General features: G+C 39.2%; 1 protein-coding gene across 3 annotated transcripts; it reads left to right on the top strand.

Moving 5' to 3' along the window:
* The first annotated feature begins 14,067 nt into the window (after window positions 1-14,067).
* CRR42 (DUF3148 family protein) lies at window positions 14,068-16,464 on the top strand. 3 transcript variants are annotated; one of them, XM_086790043.1, is made up of 3 exons: window positions 14,068-14,218; window positions 15,806-16,109; window positions 16,231-16,464. In XM_086790043.1, exons 1-3 carry the CDS (start codon window positions 14,167-14,169, stop codon window positions 16,325-16,327), a joined length of 453 nt encoding a protein of 150 aa, XP_086646169.1. In that variant the 5' UTR covers window positions 14,068-14,166; the 3' UTR covers window positions 16,328-16,464. The 3 variants fall into 3 exon arrangements, with proteins under 3 accessions (XP_086646169.1, XP_086646167.1, XP_086646168.1); XM_086790041.1 differs by having other exon boundaries at window positions 14,078-14,218; window positions 15,710-16,109; XM_086790042.1 differs by having other exon boundaries at window positions 14,083-14,218; window positions 15,803-16,109.
* Window positions 16,465-19,703: the final 3,239 nt, after the last annotated feature.

The following is a 19,703-nucleotide window of genomic DNA, read 5'->3' on the forward strand; positions in this document are numbered from 1 at the left end:
TGACCTTGATGGAGTGCCATGGACTGATATTCCTATCCCCCCAATACGTTCCACAACTAGGCGGAAGAGCTTGCATTGAGGCATGGGTCCGTTGCCAACACGAGAAGAGGTGACAGCAGCAGCATGGAAGCAACATCAACAGAAGAAGCAGTAGGCTGCTGTAAGGAGCTCCATCATCCTCTCAGCGTAAACGTGCACGAGATTGGAGCGCTCATGCACGTCCTCCTCGACCACCCGCAAAACCCTCCTCCTCGTGCCTCCAAGAGGAAACAACGCAATGGCTACTATACAATTTAGGGGGTCGAGATAGTGCAAAGCCTTGCCTTGGCTACAATCCAAGAAGCAGCGGAGGCATTTTTGGTCACCATGTTTGAAGATTCTAACGTGTGTGTGCAATCCATGCAAAGTGGGTCACAATCATGTGTAAAGATATGAAGTTGGCACGCACCATTCAACGTGGTAACCTCTAAATATTTTTCCTTATGATGTACATGATTATACAATGTAAAACTTCACTTAATATATTCTCTTTTTAGTGCTTCCCAAGTTGTATCAAGGCCTTGATTGCATGTGTATTTGTATCAAAAAAATTTAAATGTATTTGATTTGTAAATTTCATTTACAACAACAAGGGTGATTTGTGTATAATTTTCACTTGTTAGTATGTATAGTTTGAAGGCTTAAAAAAGTTAAAAAAATCCCCAACCTGAACAGGGCGACTTTTACCCCTGTTCAGGTTGGGGGTCTTTCTGCCTTTGTAAACCTTCCTCTCAACCATATGTATTAATATTTTTTCTGTTCAGGTTGGGGCTATTTTTGTATTTGGTGGCCTCTAATTGTCATGAACAAACATTTATATGTATTCATATTCACATATACATAGGCCTTAATATCAATTAAAGCTGAGTATTGGCTAAATTAAATAAAACTATACTCATGTATGAACTCTCTTTCCATGTGTAAGAACTCTCTCATCATATAAAAGAGTATCTTTTATGATCTTAATATTACTTTATAAGGCACTATATATCTTTAATTTTGAGCACCTTATTTATAAAAAATCTTATATGAACGCTTACACATGACAACTGAAGGCTAAAAAACACAAAAAGAGCCCCAATCAGACAGGGCGACTTTTGCCCAGACAGCAAGCCTGTCTAGGCAAAAGTCGCCCTGTTCAGATTGGGGCTATTTTTATATTTGGTGGCCTCCTATTGTCATGTACAAGCATTTACAAGTAGTCACATTCACATACACATAGGCCTTACTATCAATTAGAGCTGGATGTTGACTAAATCAAACAGAACTACACACTCATTGTTGTGTTCAGAGAGGACAGGGGGAGGCATCATGGAAAGTTGGCCCAAATTAATCATTACTGATACCACAAACTAAACATGCATGCAATCCAATGTTATCCACAATGGCTCTCTCTCTCTCTCTCTCTCTCTCTCTCTCTCTCATATCATGAAAACTTACATTATTCAAACTTTATGTAGAAATTATGTATAAAAATACCCACCTTGTACCATGCCTCCAATTGAGACATCCTCCACCTCTACCTCTTCATTAGAGTCTTGCTCACCACAAAGGTATATGAAGGTGGCAACCCAAGAGAGGAAATCAAGGCCAATCTTCCCCCTCTGAAGTGAAAGCATCTCCTCCTTGGTGATCTACTTGTAGTAGTGACCATCAAGGAGCACAATATCTTGGAGTTTTTGCAACCTCCTGAGGGGCATTCGTGTCATTCTTGTGGATATATCGTAGGAGATTGCATGGCACCCAATCACTATCCTCTTGTGGTAGCTTGATAGTCCAGGGCCTCATGTACTCCTCCATGTAGTCTCAAGAGTACCTCTGTAGTCCTCTTCAGCCAAAAGGATGGTCGTTCCAAAGTAAATCTTGTGAAAGAAGATGAAGAAAAGTTCCTCTCTGTCAGGCCACTCCGTCCTCTTCAAGAACTCGAGAAACCTCTCATATGCCATGTTTGGGAAGATGGACGCATTGGTTCATAATGATACTTGGGATTTGGTTGCCTTACCACAAGGCAATAATGTCATTGGGTGCTATCTCAGTGAGCTTGTTGATGCATAGAATTTAGATAGCATCCAAACTGTGTTGATGAGATGAAAGATGGAAGTGTGAAACATAAATTAACATAAGCATGAATGCTACATAAAATGTCCAAGAGATTCAATACAAGGTGCAACATAGTAGACTACACACATTCTAGATCATAGATAATCCAAATAAAAATAGGGAACTTCTCTACTTCATAGAATAGGACAAATAGATTATGCTTACTAGATCTTTAATCGCGCTGGAGTGATTTGTATAAAATTGGACATATATGACAGCAAGTGTGATGTTTCTTGTATGTCACTTCTAATGTAATGAAAGATGCCTAGTTGTGGCATACTAGGTACGGCTACACTTCTATTGGTGGTTTGATGCTTTGGTAGTAACATGGAATGTTAGAGGATCTTCCTCAACTTGATCTACAACCAAGATATGTTTGTTTGGGAAGGATGAATCCTTGGCAAGATTTCTCACCAACCACACTTCTATTGGTGGTTTAATTCTTTTGTAGTAACATGGGATGAGCATGGGATGCTAGAGGATCTTCCTCAACTTGATCCACCACCAAGATATGTTTATTTATGAAGGATGCATCCATTATAGATCATACATAGTGATGTGTATGGTCTAATGAGAGGACTACTTCTTTGGGAGGAAACTTATACTTTGTTATGTTAATTAATGATTATAGCAAATACAGTTAATCTTACCCTATGAAAGAAAAAATTTGAGGTATTTTCTTATTTTCAACACTTTGCTGCTATGGTTAAAAATGAAACTAGCTTAAAAAATTAAACTCTCCATTCAGATAGAGGGGGGAATATATGACCAATACATTCAAAAGATTTTTTGGCACAAAAAGGCATTAAGCAGCATGAGTGTATAACTCCTTATACACCACAACAAAATAGTGTTGTTGAGAGATAAAATAGGACTCTCATGGAGATGGTTAGATGCATGATTAAAGGTCAACAATATCCACCCAAGTTTTGGATAAAATCATATCTATGTGCTATTTATGTGCTAAACAATTGCCCCACTAAAGCTTTGAAGACTATCACTTCTTATGAGGCTTGGTTCAATTAAAAACCTAAGGTTGGATACTTGCATGTTTTTGGTATATCCATATTGGCATATGATGTGTACATAAAGCACATCTACGTTTGATGGCAACGTAGTGAAATGCATTTTTTTGGGCTATAGTGCTGTATGCAAAGGTTGTCCTCTCTACAACCCTGTCAGTAAGAATATTATTGTCAATATTTTTTGTAGAGGATTCTGTCTATCCAAATGATGGAATTCAAAAAGCATGCTTATGATGGAATTTAATAAGCCTGTATGCTAATTCTTTGGACATGTTTGATGGGTTATTACCTGTGCTAGTATCAATTAATTCTCAATAAATTTTGCCTACTACTCATCCTTATTTGTTGTTAGGGGGAATTCTCAAGGATTTGATGCACTAACTTCAAATCAATTGATGATACAACAAATGCTGAAAGATTAGCAATAATCAATGAATCTAGGGTTATGCCTACATAGGTTAGAAACACCTTATAAGAACCACTTCTTTAGCAGATATTGACTGAGTTTGCATTTCTTCATTCTCTACATGATGTAGATAAGCTTGAGTCTTTTAAAGAGGCTTAAGAATTAAGATCCAAATTGGGGGAAAGCTATGTAGCATGATGAAATTCATTTCATTCAGAAAATTAGTACTTAGGATTTAGTGGATCTACCAGTTGTGGCAAGAAAGCTACGAGTAATATCCACTTAGGATTTAGTGGATCTATTAGTTAGCAAGAAAGATATTGGTACTAAGTGGGTTTTTAAAATCAAGAGAAAGGCAAATATATATATATATATATATATATATATATGTATGTATATATATATATGTATGTATATATATATATGTATGTATATATATATATGTATGTATATATATATATGTATGTATATATATATATGTATGTATATATATATATGTATATATATATATATATGTATGTATATATATATATGTATATATATATATATATGTATGTATATATATATATGTATATGTATATACATGGATCTGTTGATAGATTCAAGGCTAAACTTGTTGCAAAAGCTTACACCCAGCAGTAAAAAGGGGTTATGATGGAACTTTTTCTCCACTTCTCAAATGGCCAATAACTGATTTGTTACTACTTTTGCATCCCGTCATGAATGGAAAGTGCACTAATTGGATTTTAAAACATCGTTCTTGAATGGTGACTTGAAAAGAAGAAGTTTACGTGAGTCAACCAGCTAGATCTACCCAATTTGATCAAGAAAAGAAGGTATGTAAGCTTAATAATGATTTATATGGTTTGAAACAAGCTTCCAGAGCTTGTTTCAAAGCTCCTAGAACTTTAGGTACCAAGCTCCCAAAGCTTGGTATACCAGAAGATTCATGCATATTTGGGTGAACATGGATTTCAAAATAGTTCTATGATAGAAATAACTTTATATGTGAAAAAGGACAAGCAAGATTTTCTTGTTATCATTTTCTATGTAGATGGCATACTAGTGACATAGGAACCAATGAGGATTTCATTATAGCTTTCAAGGTTTACCTTGCCTCAAATTTTGAGATATCAAATATTAGTCTTTTGCACTACTATTTGGGTATGCAGTTTATATAGTAAAACGATGGTATATTTATGAAGGAGTTAAAGTACATCAAAGCACTGCTTAAAAGGTTCAACATGGAAAGCACTGCTTAAAAGGTTCAACATGGAAAGTTGTAAACCAATTTCTACACCACTTGGAACCTGTTGTAAAGGATGTTTGTGAACCATTCGACATAACCACTTATGATCAAGTTACTGGATGCCTAATCTATTTGTGTAAATCATGGCTAGACATCCACTATATTGTGTCACAACTTTCAAAGTTCATGCATTGCCTAGGCTGGTAGGCAGTTAAGAGTATCTTCAGGTACTTACAAGGTACTCTAGATCTTGGATTATTTTATGCCAACAAGGGAGGTGATTTAGAACTATAGACATTTAGTGATTCTAATTGGGCAACCAATTTATGATACATGACAATCCATATCATTGGCAATTTGTGCATATCTTGGCTAAGCAAGAAGCAACCTATTATGGCAACATTATCCTATGAAGCTGAATACAGAGTATCATTCATTGTGATAGTTAAATGTGTAAGGTTGAGAGGTAGAATATTTATGTCCCTTTAAGCACATCTACTCCTATTCTCACTAATAGAAAAGCCATAATGGCAATGATAAAAAATCATGTCTTTGATGCCAAGATGAAGCACATTAAAGTGCATTACCACTAGGTCAGAGAGAGGCTCCATGCAAGAGAGATCAATCTTGTCTATTTTAGTACACATTAAAGTGCATTACCACTATGTTCAGAGAGAGGCTCCATGCAATAGAAAAGTAGCACACATTAAAGTGTGTTACTGCTATGTCAAAGAGAGGTTCCATGCAAGAGAGATCAGTCTGATCTATTGTGGCACACATGACAATGTGGTCGACCTTTTAACTAAACCCTTATCATGTGAAATGCTTGAGTCCTGCCACAAAGCCTTTGGTCCTCTTCCCTTTCAGAGGCTAATCTAAAATCTTTGTAAACCTCACATTTGTACTATAAGGGGGTTTGTTAGATAATTAATAGTACTACACTATGAGTTCATACACCATGGGTACTTTTATCCCACTAGGTTTTTTGTTGAGATTCAAGCTCGATGTCAGTGTGAGCCAGCTATGCTATGTGCTGGCAGATTAGGTAGGAACATGTGTGAGACATAAATGACCGCGTGTCCAGCTGGTCATAGTGTGTGGACATTAGCTAGGGTTAGATGTGTGTGGACACAACTCATAGTGTGTTGTGTGTATTATGGATTAGGGCAGTATGCTTTGTGTGAGAGTGGAGATGGCTTCCCTCTATGGTTAGGGTTTGCTCCTGTGTGTGTGTCTCCTCCCCCTCTACCGTTCTTTCAACATGGTATCAGAGCCTTGTGCTGTTTATTAGGGTTTATGAGTGAGTGAGTGAAGAGGGAGAAGAAGCTGTGAAGAGAAGCTGTGAAGCTTGCCATTGGAGCTGTGAAGCTTGGAGCACACCAACTACTATCAGATCTGAGAGCTTGGCCTACCGGGTAAGGTCTTCTTAACATCCTTGAGAGGATTGCAAGTGATACAGGCAAAAACAAAGCAAATCAAAGCAAAGAAAAATTCTGGTTTTTGGAAGCTTTCCATTAAAGCTTGGCAACATTGATGTATGGTGGAAATACATGTAAATCTGGCAAAACAAACATGTATCTGACAATGAGAGATGTATTGGCAACCCCTATGCAAGCCTTAAACAAATTTTGGAGCAATTTACATGCATTTGATTGAGTGAAAAACTCTGGTTTTTGAGCTCTCACAAAACAGAGAAAAGGAGGTGAAAGATTTGATGCATTTGGAGCATATTTTTGGCTAAAATAAAACCATTGATTGGTTGCACACATACCTAGGTATCTTGGGCACTCAATACCATCATCAATTGTCAACACAAACTCTCCCAAAACCCTCAAATGTAGGCGGCGCAGCCAGCACAGAGAAAACAGTGCAGAATTTGATCTTTTTGGAGCGAGGAGGCCAATTAATACTTGGTTGGTTGATTACTTTCACAATTTCTTTAGCAATTGGTTGCTACACATAGTTGAGAAGAGGGCTACATGGTTGGTTTGATGAATTATGCTTAATTGAGCTGGGAATGAGCTGATTAAACAGGCTGTCCACATTGGTTACAGAGAAATAGAGCAATTTTAATTGAGCAATTAATCTTTGGTCTTAAACAATTGGACAAATTCCTCTTACATGGAGTTGATGGACACTATTGCTAAGATATTGAATGCCTGGTTGCTCAATTTGGACAAATATTGAAGAAATTAGAGCCATTTTACTACTGGTTTTTCTGGTTTTTCCCAAAACAGAGAAAGGGGTTTTCAAAAATTCATATGTACACATGTCAGATGGTGTTGATACTCTATATTGAGGTTGTTTAGGTGTCAATGCAAGTTTCCCATACTTGATTGCACCACTACATTGAGATTTGGAGCCTTGGAAGGCGCATCAAAGCAGGGTATCTCGGACTGCGTGAGCCAGTTCATCTTGAATGCATACAGGTTGATTTTTTTCATCAAATTTGGAGTTTGTTGGCAACTTTGGAGTATCTGGAACATTCATTGGAGTGTGGTTGAGCTGAGGAAGGCTTGGTTATAGATTTGGAAGAGTGCAGAAGGTGCACATTGAGCAAACATGTCGGATAATCCAGTACAGATTGTTGGTGAAAAGCTGGATAGGAAGAACTTCCAGGCATGGAAGTACAAGATAAAAAGTTTCTTGAAAGGAAAAAGATTTTGGAATCTCATTACAGGTGCTGAGCCAGAGCCTGAGCTACCTCGACAACCTACACAGCAGCAGCAGGTTATTGCTCACAAACAATGGTCAGAAAGAGCATTCAAAGTGCTGCATTATCTGTCTATATGTATTTTTGATGCTATGCTCATACACATACAGGATGCTGAGAATCCCAAAGATGCATGGGATACTTTGGTCAAGATGTTTGATACAGATACGAGTGCTCGCAAGTCTCAGTTTTGCGACAACAGATACATAATGTGAAAAGGAATAAAAGGAGCATACATGATTATGTGCAAGAAATCAAGAAGTTTGCAGATGCATTGGCAACAATAAATGCCCCCATGCCTGATGATGATTTGGTGGATATTACCTTGTGTGGTCTTGGCAAGGAATACAAATCTTTTGATACATCTATCTCAGTGAGGAGTACAGGTTTACCAGACTTTGATGAGTTGGTTTCACTCTTGTTGGTTGAGGAAATCAAACTCAGTGATTCATTTCTGGATGCATCTACTAGCCATGATGATAATGGCAGAAATCAAGCTTTCTATTCGCAGAGAGGTTTCAGAGGCAGGGGGAGATTCACATCACATGGACGTGGTGGTAATGGTTGTGGATGGCAGGACAAGTCATCACAGGAGAATTTTCAGCCCACATAGAGGTGGTCGTGGATATACACCTCAGAGAGGCAGAGGTAACCCCCGTGGTGGTAAAGGACATTGGCAAGGCCAACAAAATTCTATGCAAGATGTGGAATGCCATTACTGTGGCAAATTTGGACATATGGCGAGAGATTGTTTCCACAAACAGAATGATTTGAGAGGGGGTAGAGCACAACGTGGTGGTCATTATGATGGAAATTATGCACAACATGGTGGAAACTATGCATCAAGCAGTAATGATGGCACTGCAAATCATTTGTTTGCCATGAAACATGTTGTGGGATCGATGATCACGAATGCTGAGAATGATGACACATGGTATATGGACTCAGGAGCATCAAACCATATGACATGTCATGGTGAATGGTTTGAGCATATAAAGCCTATGGATGTAAAAGGCTATGTGGAGATAGGTGATGATACCCAGCATGTCATTACACATGTTGGAAGTGTACCATTGGTTATGCACAATGGTCAGACAAAGTCTATGTCAGATGTGTTGTATGTGCCTTCTATCACTAAAAGCTTGGCCTCAGTTGGTCAAATGGTGGAACAAAGATTACAGGTTCATTTCAACGAGCATGGTTGCTTCGTTGAGGACTTCAAACATGGATGTAGAGTCATTGCTAAAGGCAAGAAATAAGGCAGGTTGTTTAAGCTGGATGCTGGAATTCCTGAGCTAAAATCAGCCATGTTCTCCAAAAGCAGGAATGTGGTACAGGACATTGATATGTGGCATAAGAGGATTGGACATGTCAATATACAGAGATTAAAGAACATACAAACAAGAGGCATTGTCAGTGGATTGCCTAGATTCAAATATGATGGGAATATGCATGTTTGTGAAGCCTGTCAGTTTGGAAAGTAGGCAAGGTTGAGGTTTCCTAGAGAAGGAAATATGAGTAGCAGGCCACTTGAGATCGTACATAGTGATGTATGGGGTCCTGCACAAAACCCATCTATCAAAGGGAGTTTATACTATGTGACATTCATAGATGATTTCAGCAGGATGACATGGATATACTTTCTCAGGGAGAAGAGTGAAGTATTGGAAAAGTTCATGGATTTCAAAGCTTTTGCAGAAAAGCAATATGGCTGTTGGATTAAATGTCTGAGGACAGATGGAGGTGGTGAATACACCTCAAAGGCTTTTGAGCATTTCTTGAGGAAGCATGGAATAAGCAGACAATTGACTTGCAGGTATACACCTCAGCAGAATGGTGTGGCTGAGAGAAAGAATAGAGTCATATGTGAAGTGGCTAGGGCGATGCTCAATGAAAAGAGCATGCCAGATTACTATTGGGCAGAAGCGTGTGCTACTGCAGTGTATATATTGAACAAAACACCTACAACAGCCATTCATGGAAGCACACCAGAGATGCGGCTTACAGGTTATAGGCCAGACATTGGACACCTCAAAGTTTTTGGATGCATAGCTTATGTACATGTGCCTGATGAAAGAAGAAGGAAGTTGGATCCTAAGGCAGAGAAATGTGTATTTGTTGGATATGCACAGGATCGAAAGGCATACAAATGTTACAACCCACAAACTAGACAAGTGGTCATCTCACGAGATGTGGTGTTTGACGAGCTTGCTAGTTGGTACAAAGCAAAAGATGAGGGTGTCATTGAGTCACTTGAGGCTGATGTGCCTGTAAACTTGCCACAAGCAAGTTCTAGTTCTACTACTATATCAGGGCCAGCAGCAGAAGCTAAGAGTAGCAGTGTACATCCATGGTCAGGATGTTTGAGGCATGAGAGTGTGAGCATTGGGAGTAGTGCTATGGATAAAGGAAAGAAGAAGGTCGAAGGAATTGGAATCACAGGTTATGAGTCATCTAGTTCAGAGAGTTTGGATGAGGAGCTTGGCATACCTGTTTTATGCACACTTGGTGCTAGGCAGGATAGATATGTGCCACCACATGCTATAGTTACAGGTGTTCAGAGTGATCCGCATGCATTGCGGAGATCCCAGAGAGTTAGATATCCAGTTGACAGATTGACATATCGAGATTTTGCTATGCATTATGCATATATGACACCTATGGTGAAGCATGTGGAACCTACATGCTATACAGAGGCTATTGGAGATCATGTATGGGAGAAAGTAATGGATGTTGAGATGGACGCATTGGTCCATAACGATACATGGGACTTGGTTGCATTACCAAAGGACAAGAATGTTATTGGCTGTAAATGGGTTTACAAAGTGAAGTGCAAATCTGATGGTTCTATTGAGAGACACAAAGCAAGATTGGTAGCAAAGGGTTATGCACAAACCCAAGGTTTGGACTATGATGAAACCTTTAGTCCAATGGCTAAGATGGGCACAGTGAGAGCAGTCATTGCTATGGCTGCAGCTAATGGCTGGGAAATGCATCAGGATGGATGTCAAAAATGCATTTCTAAATGGAGACTTACAAGAGGAAGTGTATATGGCACAGCCAAAAGGGTATGTACACCCTAGATATCCCACTCACGTATGCAGATTGAAAAAGGCATTGTATGGTCTGAAGCAAGCACCTTGTGCTTGGAGTGATAAGATGAGCAGATATCTTATCTCACTTGGTTTTCAGATTTCTACAGCAGATTCTTCACTCTATGTGAAGAAGACAGAGCATGGAATTGTTTTACTCGTCATCTATATAGATGACTTGATTATCACAGGTGATCATGGTGCAGATGTGATGCATGTCAAGAAAGCTTTGAGTGGGCAATTTGACATGAAAGACCTTGGTGAGTTGAGATACTTTCTTGGAATTGAAGTGATCAAAGACCATGCAGGTACATGGTTAGTGCAATGCCAATATGCATTGGATATGTTGGCAAAATATGGCATGACAGGGTGTAAGCCTATGAGTACACCTTTGGAGCAAAATGTGAAGTTGCGAGCTGATTATGGCGAGGAATTAGATGATCCTTCTATGTACAGGAAGATGGTTGGTAGTCTCATATACATGACTATCACACGCCTGGATTTGAGTTATGCTATGGGGCTAGTAAGCCAGTTTATGCAGAGCCCCAGAAAGCCTCATTTGGATGCAGTGAGACGCATCATGAGATATGTGAAGACCACTGCACATTATGGTCTACTTTATGAGAGTGGTAAAAGCTTGGACATACATGGCTACACAGATGCTGATTGGGCAGGTAGCTCATATGACAGGAGGTCTACTAGTGGATATGCTTTTACACTTGGAAGTGCCGTGGTGAGTTGGAGTAGCAAGAAGCAACCTACAGTTGCTTTATCAAGTACAGAGGCTGAATATAGAGGTGCAGCCATTGCTACTTGTGAGGCAGTATGGTTAAGGAATCTCTTGGCAGATTTATGTGAGCCTATTGATGGCAAAGTTGTCATTCATTGTGACAACATGAGCAGTATATAGTTGGCCAAGAATCCAGTGTTTCATGCGAGGACCAAACACATAGAGGTCCATTATCACTTTGTTAGAGATGGATGGTGAAGACTAATGAGCAGGTGGCTGATATCTTCACAAAGCCACTTAGCAGGGAGAAGTTTGAGTACTTCTGGACTATGTTGGGAGTACATGGGATGAGCTTGAGGGGGAGTGTTGAGAGTCTTGATATCCCAAGCTCATCTACATCTTCATCGGCAGTACATCATGAGCTTGAGAGGGGCTGTTGAGATTCAAGCTCGATGTCAGTGTGAGCCAACTATGCTATGTGCTGGCAGATTAGGTAGGAACATGTGTGAGACATAAATGACCACATGTCCAGCTGGTCATAGTGTGTGGACATTAGCTAGGGTTAGATGTGTGTGGACACAACTCATAGTGTGTTGTGTGTATTATGGATTAGGGCATTATGCTTTGTGTGAGAGTGGAGATGGCTTCCCTCTATGGTTAGGGTTTGCAATATACATTAGGGTTTGCTCCTGTGTGTGTGTCTCCTCCCCCTCTACCGTTCTTTCAACATTTTTCCCTACGGCCATCCAGGTGTGAACAGGTACCTTAGGGTTAGCTAGTATATAAGTAACCTCATTCATAGTTTAGGGTTGTTGCTCTTGTCATTGTTGTCAAATATGTAATAAAATCTAGTCATTTAAATAATTATGTTTTTAGATGAGTAAATCCTTGATAATGTTAGAGGATCTATCACTTGTCACTATTTTCAACTAATCTCATCTAAGGTCATGTTCACAAGCTTCCATCTATCTCTCATAAGTAAATCCTTGATAATGTTAGAGGATCTATCACTTGTCGCTATTTTCAATGGTCATGTTCACAAGCTTCCGCCTATCTCTCATAAAGTAAACTTGCTAATAAGGACATACAGTCAAGGTAATAGGTTCAAGGATATATGGTCATTATCTAAATAAATAATGGGTTAAATCTTTGCTGTCTTCAACTTGAATCAAGGTCTCAAAACGATGGATTTATCTGGGGTTTTATTAGGTCTTATACCATCATACATTTTATTTGGGGTTTTATTAGTCTTATACCATGATAAATTTTATATGGGGTTTTATTAGGTCTTATACCATGATAATTTTTCTTATATCATACCCTCAACGATAACATTTATCTAACTATATTTTCGAGAAACAAGATTCATGAAATCACAAAATCAGTAAACAATACAAGGAAAGGGATAAAAAGCACCTTGGTCATTAGCTACAAATTAAAAAACGTTGGAATAACTTGCAGAGATTAGCTACACTTTACATGGCCCAAATGCATATGTACTAATAACACTAGTTCATCAATATTAATGTGGTATCACCCATGCTACCAACCACCAGCATGGTACAATGGTACCTCAGGCGTCCATGATCAACCTAGAGTGGGCTTTCTAATAGCAACCTTGTTTAGCCAGATTCATTTAATCAAATTTTTGAAATATTTACAAAATAGCTCTAAAAAGCTTTCTTTTATTTATTTTGTTTGAAATTGTTGCTTATGACATCTCTGATGAGCTATATTTAATTTAAAAGTTAATGTTCACTAGAATGTAGCGATTCTAATAGTAAAAGAGCTTTATAGAAGAATATAGTGAATGTAATGATTCTAATCGGAAAAGGACTTTACAAAAGCATTTAGTGAAGGATATAGCCAAAATGAGTTATAACATAATGTATTATTTTTGTATATATTTGGTTTTTTATTTGTTATCTTTTCGTTTAAAGGAATATAAATATATTTAGTAGTATATATATCTATAAAGATATAAGTAGTTCTATATATAATGATAAAAAATAAATAAAGCATATATAAGTAATTTTTAATAAAACTAATATAAATTTAGATAATATTTTTTTACAAAACTAATATAAATTTAGATAATACAAAAATGAGCTTTATCTAGTGCAATAGTTATCAATAGAAATAAATTAATATAATTGTATAATATTATTAAAATTATCTATCTAGGGTATTTCAATGACATTTTAAGAAGAAAATCACATGACCAAACTTATTTTAACAAGCAAATTACATGTGCAAGCCTTTCTTCACATGTATGCAGGACACCATTGTTTTTGTGAGGATTTACAACTTAAGGAAATTTTGCCGGAAGGCTAGATCACCAAGCGAGTGTTGTTAGTAGGGATCGAACCTAGGACCTCTTTTTTCCAAGGCACAACCAACCAAGCACAATCTTGCAAAGTGTATGTAAGATTTCCTTTGATAGGCTAGATTTCCTTTGATAGGCTAGATCACCAAGCGAGTGTTGCTGGTAGGACCTCTTTTGTTCAAGGCACACAACCAACCAAGCACAATCTTGCAAAGTGTATATAGGATTTCCTTCGGTAAGTGTGCAATGTGTGCATTGAAACACTTGTAGGCTAAAAACAAACACACACACACACACACACACACACACACACACACACACACACACACACACAAAAGGAAGAATTTAAAGGCTAAGGGCTCAAGCCTCAAGGTATTTGTGTCTAAAATAACTCTTGCCTCCAGATATTTTTCTAGTAGAAGGACGTTAACACCTTACTAAATCAAAGTGGGTTGGGTAGCCTCGAGGAGCGAAGAAGCTTGGGGGATGGCATCGTCCGGAGTAACGCTGGAGCGAGTTTCACAGGCAGCAGCAACAGGTGCGTACTCACACACTCTCGTTTTGTGTGTGTGTGTGTGTGTGTGTGTGTGTGAGAGAGAGAGAGAGAGAGAGAGAGGCAGAACGCAATCATCGCGGAGGGGCAGAGACAAAGCAGCAACGGGGCAGAGAAGATTTAGACAAAATGCTGCAAGTAGTGAGCGATGGCGTTGATATGGTAGTCTTCGTGAAAACCGAGTAGTCCAAGCTTCTGTACAGGCTCCTAATATGTTCTTGACAGACCTTAAATCTTTACTTAAGTAGGATGCCAGGTTTCATGCTTTTATTGGGAAGATTTTGATCCACACAGCTCTTTGAAAGGGTACAACATACCCTCCTCAAGGCCTCATGAAAGGGGCAGCTCTGGCCCTCACTGTATGTCTGTCCTCATTTTCTCATAGCCCAGTCATTATCTGCACTTCAATGAAGGCTTAGAGTTAGTCCTGGAGCATGCTCGGCAATCGTGTCGCATGCGGGCTACATTCTTCAACGAACTTTGATCTTCCTGATGTCCAAGGCTGCCAATCTTCATGTACCACAGTCAAGAAAAAGCTTTAACTGTTTGTGTGAGCCTGCTGCTGTATGGTATTCTTATATCTTGTGGAGACCTGCATATAGTTGTCATAGACTGGGTTGAGATACCAAAAGACAGAAGATAGTTTCATGCACAAATGTAGAGACTTTTTTATGCTTCACGCGCTGAGATACATGGAATATGCCATGCAGATGACTGCCTGCAAGGTTCGAAATCAAGACCTTCTGGATGTGTGTCACATCGCATGAGAAAGAAAAGGAAAGCACCTTTCAAACCATTAAGGCATGGTAGTATCTGGCCAATCAGTGCAACCAACTTCTTATGGCGTGCACCTAGTCCAAGCCCTCACCAATGAGATAACGGATATTAAGCTATGTCAGGCTACTTCTGATGTCAACAACGCCCCACCTGCCTACTTAAAGACTTGTATCTTCCAGTGATATGACATATGCATCCCTGCTGGGGTTGATGCATGTGATATCCCCTCCTGCTCATCTTGGAATAGTGAGGAGACGACTCAACAATGGCTTTGAGAAATCTGTTTCTGTTCCTGCTACATCATGCTGTTGCTGCTCATTGTCACTTTGGGTGTTGAGGCGATGTGCTTGTCTTTCATGAAAAGAACACACCCATTTTTTTTTTTGTGGAGTTATATATGTGTTTACATGCATGCATGTATGTTATAAGTCTTTGTGGTTCGACCCTGCGCCTCCTTGGCAGCGTCCCACTTGGGCAAGGACCTGCCTGACTGGCCAGTTACATATTTTCTTTCAGTGCTCAATATTTTTTCCCAAAGAAACATGTTTTTGTTGAAATGTCGATTGGATAATTCTTCAAAACAAGAAAATTCTTCACTGTTGCGTTGTTAGAATGTTGCTCTACATTGGGTTCTGCTATCACAAGTTGAGGCTTTCATGGTCAATTCCCAATGGTGTCATGCCACTATCTCGTGTTCAGATCAGCATGGATTGATCAATCAGTGGCTGATGCACAGTTTGGCACCATATTTGTCCCTCGAATTTTTTGAACTGATTTCTCGTCACCTATCAGCAGGGATTCTACCTGTTGTGTCTCAACTACATTTTGGGAATTGGATCCCCTCAAAGGTCAAAGCTATTGGCTTCAAATCCCAATCGCCACTCTTCAAACTACCTCAAGCAAACATACCTGTCAAACAGGTGCAATTTAACCGACGCATTGTCATGGCCAGTGATGCTAGTGATTCACTCACTTATGATGATCTCAAAGCTGGTAGTCCTGTTATGATCATTGAGGCACCCCCTTTCCTCAAAACAGCAGAGCCTATGCCTATGCTGCGCGCCAACAGTGGTGCTGTCGTGCCTGGTGATGCTGGAAGGTTTTAACCCTCTTTTTCTTGCTATCTGGTATTTGATGATACCTCCTTGTAATAACAGGGATAAAAGTAGTGTCCTCTTAGCTCCCTTTGTTTGACGTTGTTGATGTGTTTGTGAATGCAGAATAATCAGCAGAAAGCCAAAAGATGTTTGGGCTATTCGAGTTGCTACTGGTGCATTTCTCATTGAGCGGAAATATTTCAAGCCTTTAGAGGTGTAGTACAAATCTTCAGGATTTGACATACCTTTGTGTAGACAGATGCAGTGCGTGTATATTTCCTTCCAATCAAACATGACAAACCTTGTTGTACCATGGTGTGTGGTTCTATGTAAGCTAAAGTTATCTCTCTTCTCAAATCTTGGGGTTTTCACAATCTTAAAACAAATATTTGTTTGTGCACGTGTTTTTTTTTTGGTGGGCATGCATGTGCATGTTTCCAATCTCTTTATTACATTTCTGTAATAGCTATATAAACCTATTGTATACACTCTCATAGATACTCAGCATCTCAAAGGTGATAAAGTTACACAATGCGGAAGCAAAACATAGCAGAGAGGGAGAGGGAGAGAGAGAGAGACACATCAGACAATGAACATCTTTATTATGTAGCAATTGGCTTTACAATGGCAATACCAGCCAGCAGATGGTGCAGAACATACATGCCTATGAATAAGTTCAATGAATAACAAGAGAGAAGGGAAGAGGACTTTGTATAGGGAGGCCTATGGCTGGTTGATTGGCCCCATGTAGCTGGCTGACAACAGAAAATTACCCCATGACTAGCAAAACTTAAGAAAAATATATAGTCCCCAATAAAAGGGTCCAGATTCCCACAACACATGACATGCACAAAATTCCAACACCCCCTCTGTAGTTCATAGTGTGCAAAAAGTCTGAAGAAGATAAGTAGATGAAGATGCAACCATGGACACTTCAGTATTGTAGATACTGGATACACCTCGGAAAGAGTACATGCCAACTTGACTCCTCAAAACAAAATGCCATCTTGAACAATAAAAAAATCTGCTTGGCTCCTTGCATAGAGTTATGAGTCTGCGAAAAATATCGCGCGCTTCATCCCCCGAACAATAGATGGTGAACACGTCATGTCCAAAAAATCTTGAATAATGAACTTGGAACTTATCCGGTCGATAATCTCTGCAACACCAAGTAATAGACTTGGAACACATCTACTTCATAGCTCCAAAAATGAACTTGTCTTGCTAGGCTTTGAACTTCGACACATTGTCCCATGCACCAAAAGTCAGATCTTGTTGAGCGTTCTATAATCCATGTACATGTACCAAGACCCATCCTTCTTTTGGACTAACAACACTGGAGAGAAAGGGTGAAGAACTAGGCCTAATCAAACGCTTTTCCAATAACTCATTTTCCTACTTCATAATCTCCTCTTGTTGGGCTAGGCTTACGCGATAAGGTGGTCCATTTGGAGGCAAAGTCCCAAGAATAAGGTCGATGTGATGATCGTCTAGCCTCTTTGGTGGTAGTTCATCTAGTAAAGAATCCACAAATCAATCTAGCCTCTCATTCCACTTAATAAATCAATCCTCTCTGTATCCAAACTAGAGAGGGACTTTTTAGGTTCATACTCTTTATTTTTAGAGTCTTTTACAAAAAGCAAGTACGAGAAAACAGGCTATTTCATTGCTTTGGATACTTGTACGTGGGATACTATGGGAATAGAGTTTCCTTCAACTCCCACATCAAAAGATACATTCTTGCCTTTGAGAGGAACCTAAACTTGCTTCGGTCCCACTCAATGGCTAGATCAACTCTCCTATGCCACGGTATACCAAGTACAACATCACACTGCCTTAGATTTCCAATAACAAAATTCTGCATAGTTTCCTATCTCAATCCTAAGTTTCTTGATGATTGGGGTGATTTGAGATTGCATCCCTTCAAAGGCAACATCCGATGTTTTCAGAGTGCCAAACCTCTTCTTAGGTAATTTGAGAGCTTTAATGACCCGAGGATGGATATTATGGTGAGTAGTACAAGTATCAAAGTGGATAAGAGCATGTTGATTAGCAACTTTGCCCCAAGTCATAAATAGCTTCCTCTTCTCTGAAGGAGTATCATCCAATTGCAAGAGTTCTTCAAGAAGAGTATTCATCTGAGGTGGTTTTTGCAGTTGATTCTCCTTCTTTGGCTTGCCGCACTGTCCAGCCATATGTCCATTTTCTCTACATTTGAAGCATTTTCCTTACTTGGTATATTGATACATCAGCTTCCTTTTGGATGGTGGAGGTGGTTTACCACCATTCTTCGGCTTTTGCTCTTGTTGTTGCGACTTCTTTTGGTCGAACACCTTGGCCTTCTTCTTTTGGGACTCTTATTTGTAAGACTTCCCAATTGTGTAAGGCATATGCAATCCTTTTGCTTCTGTGATTGCACCGTGAGCTGCTTCCAAGGTGTACGGTTTTGTCATCTTGACCGCTCGTAAAAGCATTGGATGTAAGCCATGGATAAACTTCCTCATCTCCATATTTGAGGGAATTTCATTGAGAGAGGTTGTAGTAAACTTATTGATATAAGTTTCAACATTATTCCCTTGGTTTTGCTTTAATTCATCCCATTCCTGTTGTACATCAATGTTTTGCTTTAATTCATCCCATTCAGTGTAAGGCATATGCAATCCTTTTGCTTCTGTGATTGCATCTTGAGCTGCTTCCAAGGTGTCCGGTTTTGTCATCTTGACCGCTCGTAAAAGCATTAGATGTAAGCCATGGATAAACTTCCTCATCTCCATATTTGAGGGAATTTCATTGAGAGAGGTTGTAGTAAACTTATTGATATAAGTTTCAACATTATTCCCTTGGTTTTGCTTTAATTCATCCCAATCTTGTTGTACATCAGTGTTTTGCTTTAATTCATCCCATTCCTGCTGTACATTAGCTTCAAAGGACGGAGGAAAAAACTTCTCATTGAACATCTCCTTGAAGTTCTTCCATGTCTTCGGTTCTTTCTCTTCATGGACAATCTTGAGCCACCAATTCAGGGCAGCATCCTTCAAGTGTATTCTTGCCATTCTAATCTTGGACAATTTTGAATAATCTTCCCACCAAAAGTAGCATTGAATTGCCTAATGAAAGAAATAGCTTTTTGAAAATATCTCTTACCATAAAAAGCATCAAACTTGATGCTCTTTTCTCCGAGCTTGAACTCTTGCTTGGCAGCTACTTGTGAAGGTACTTCATGAACCGCTACTCATTTTGCCATAACAGTCTTTGGTGAATCAACCCCACCATGAACTGGTTCTTTGGCTTTCTCCTTGTGAAGGTACTTCATGAACCGCTACTCATTTTGCCATAACAATCTTTGGTGAATCAACCACCATGGACTGGTTCTTTGGCTTTCTCCTTGTCCTTATGAGGATTTTCAGATAAGATGAGGCAATTTGGGTATGGTGGGACTTCAAGGTTATAGCTTGACTACCTCCTCTGATGATGGTGGGTGAAGTAAATTTCATGGTCTCTGAATAGAGACTCCTTTCATGTTGAGGTAGGCTTTCGCTCTGCTGTGCAACACCATCAATCGCACAACACCCTTCTCAGTAAGAAAGTCTTCAAAG

Source organism: Cibotium barometz, chromosome 54 (genome assembly GCF_041138505.1).
Source record: "Cibotium barometz isolate CiBa-2024 chromosome 54, ASM4113850v1, whole genome shotgun sequence".
NCBI lineage: Eukaryota > Viridiplantae > Streptophyta > Polypodiopsida > Cyatheales > Cibotiaceae > Cibotium > Cibotium barometz.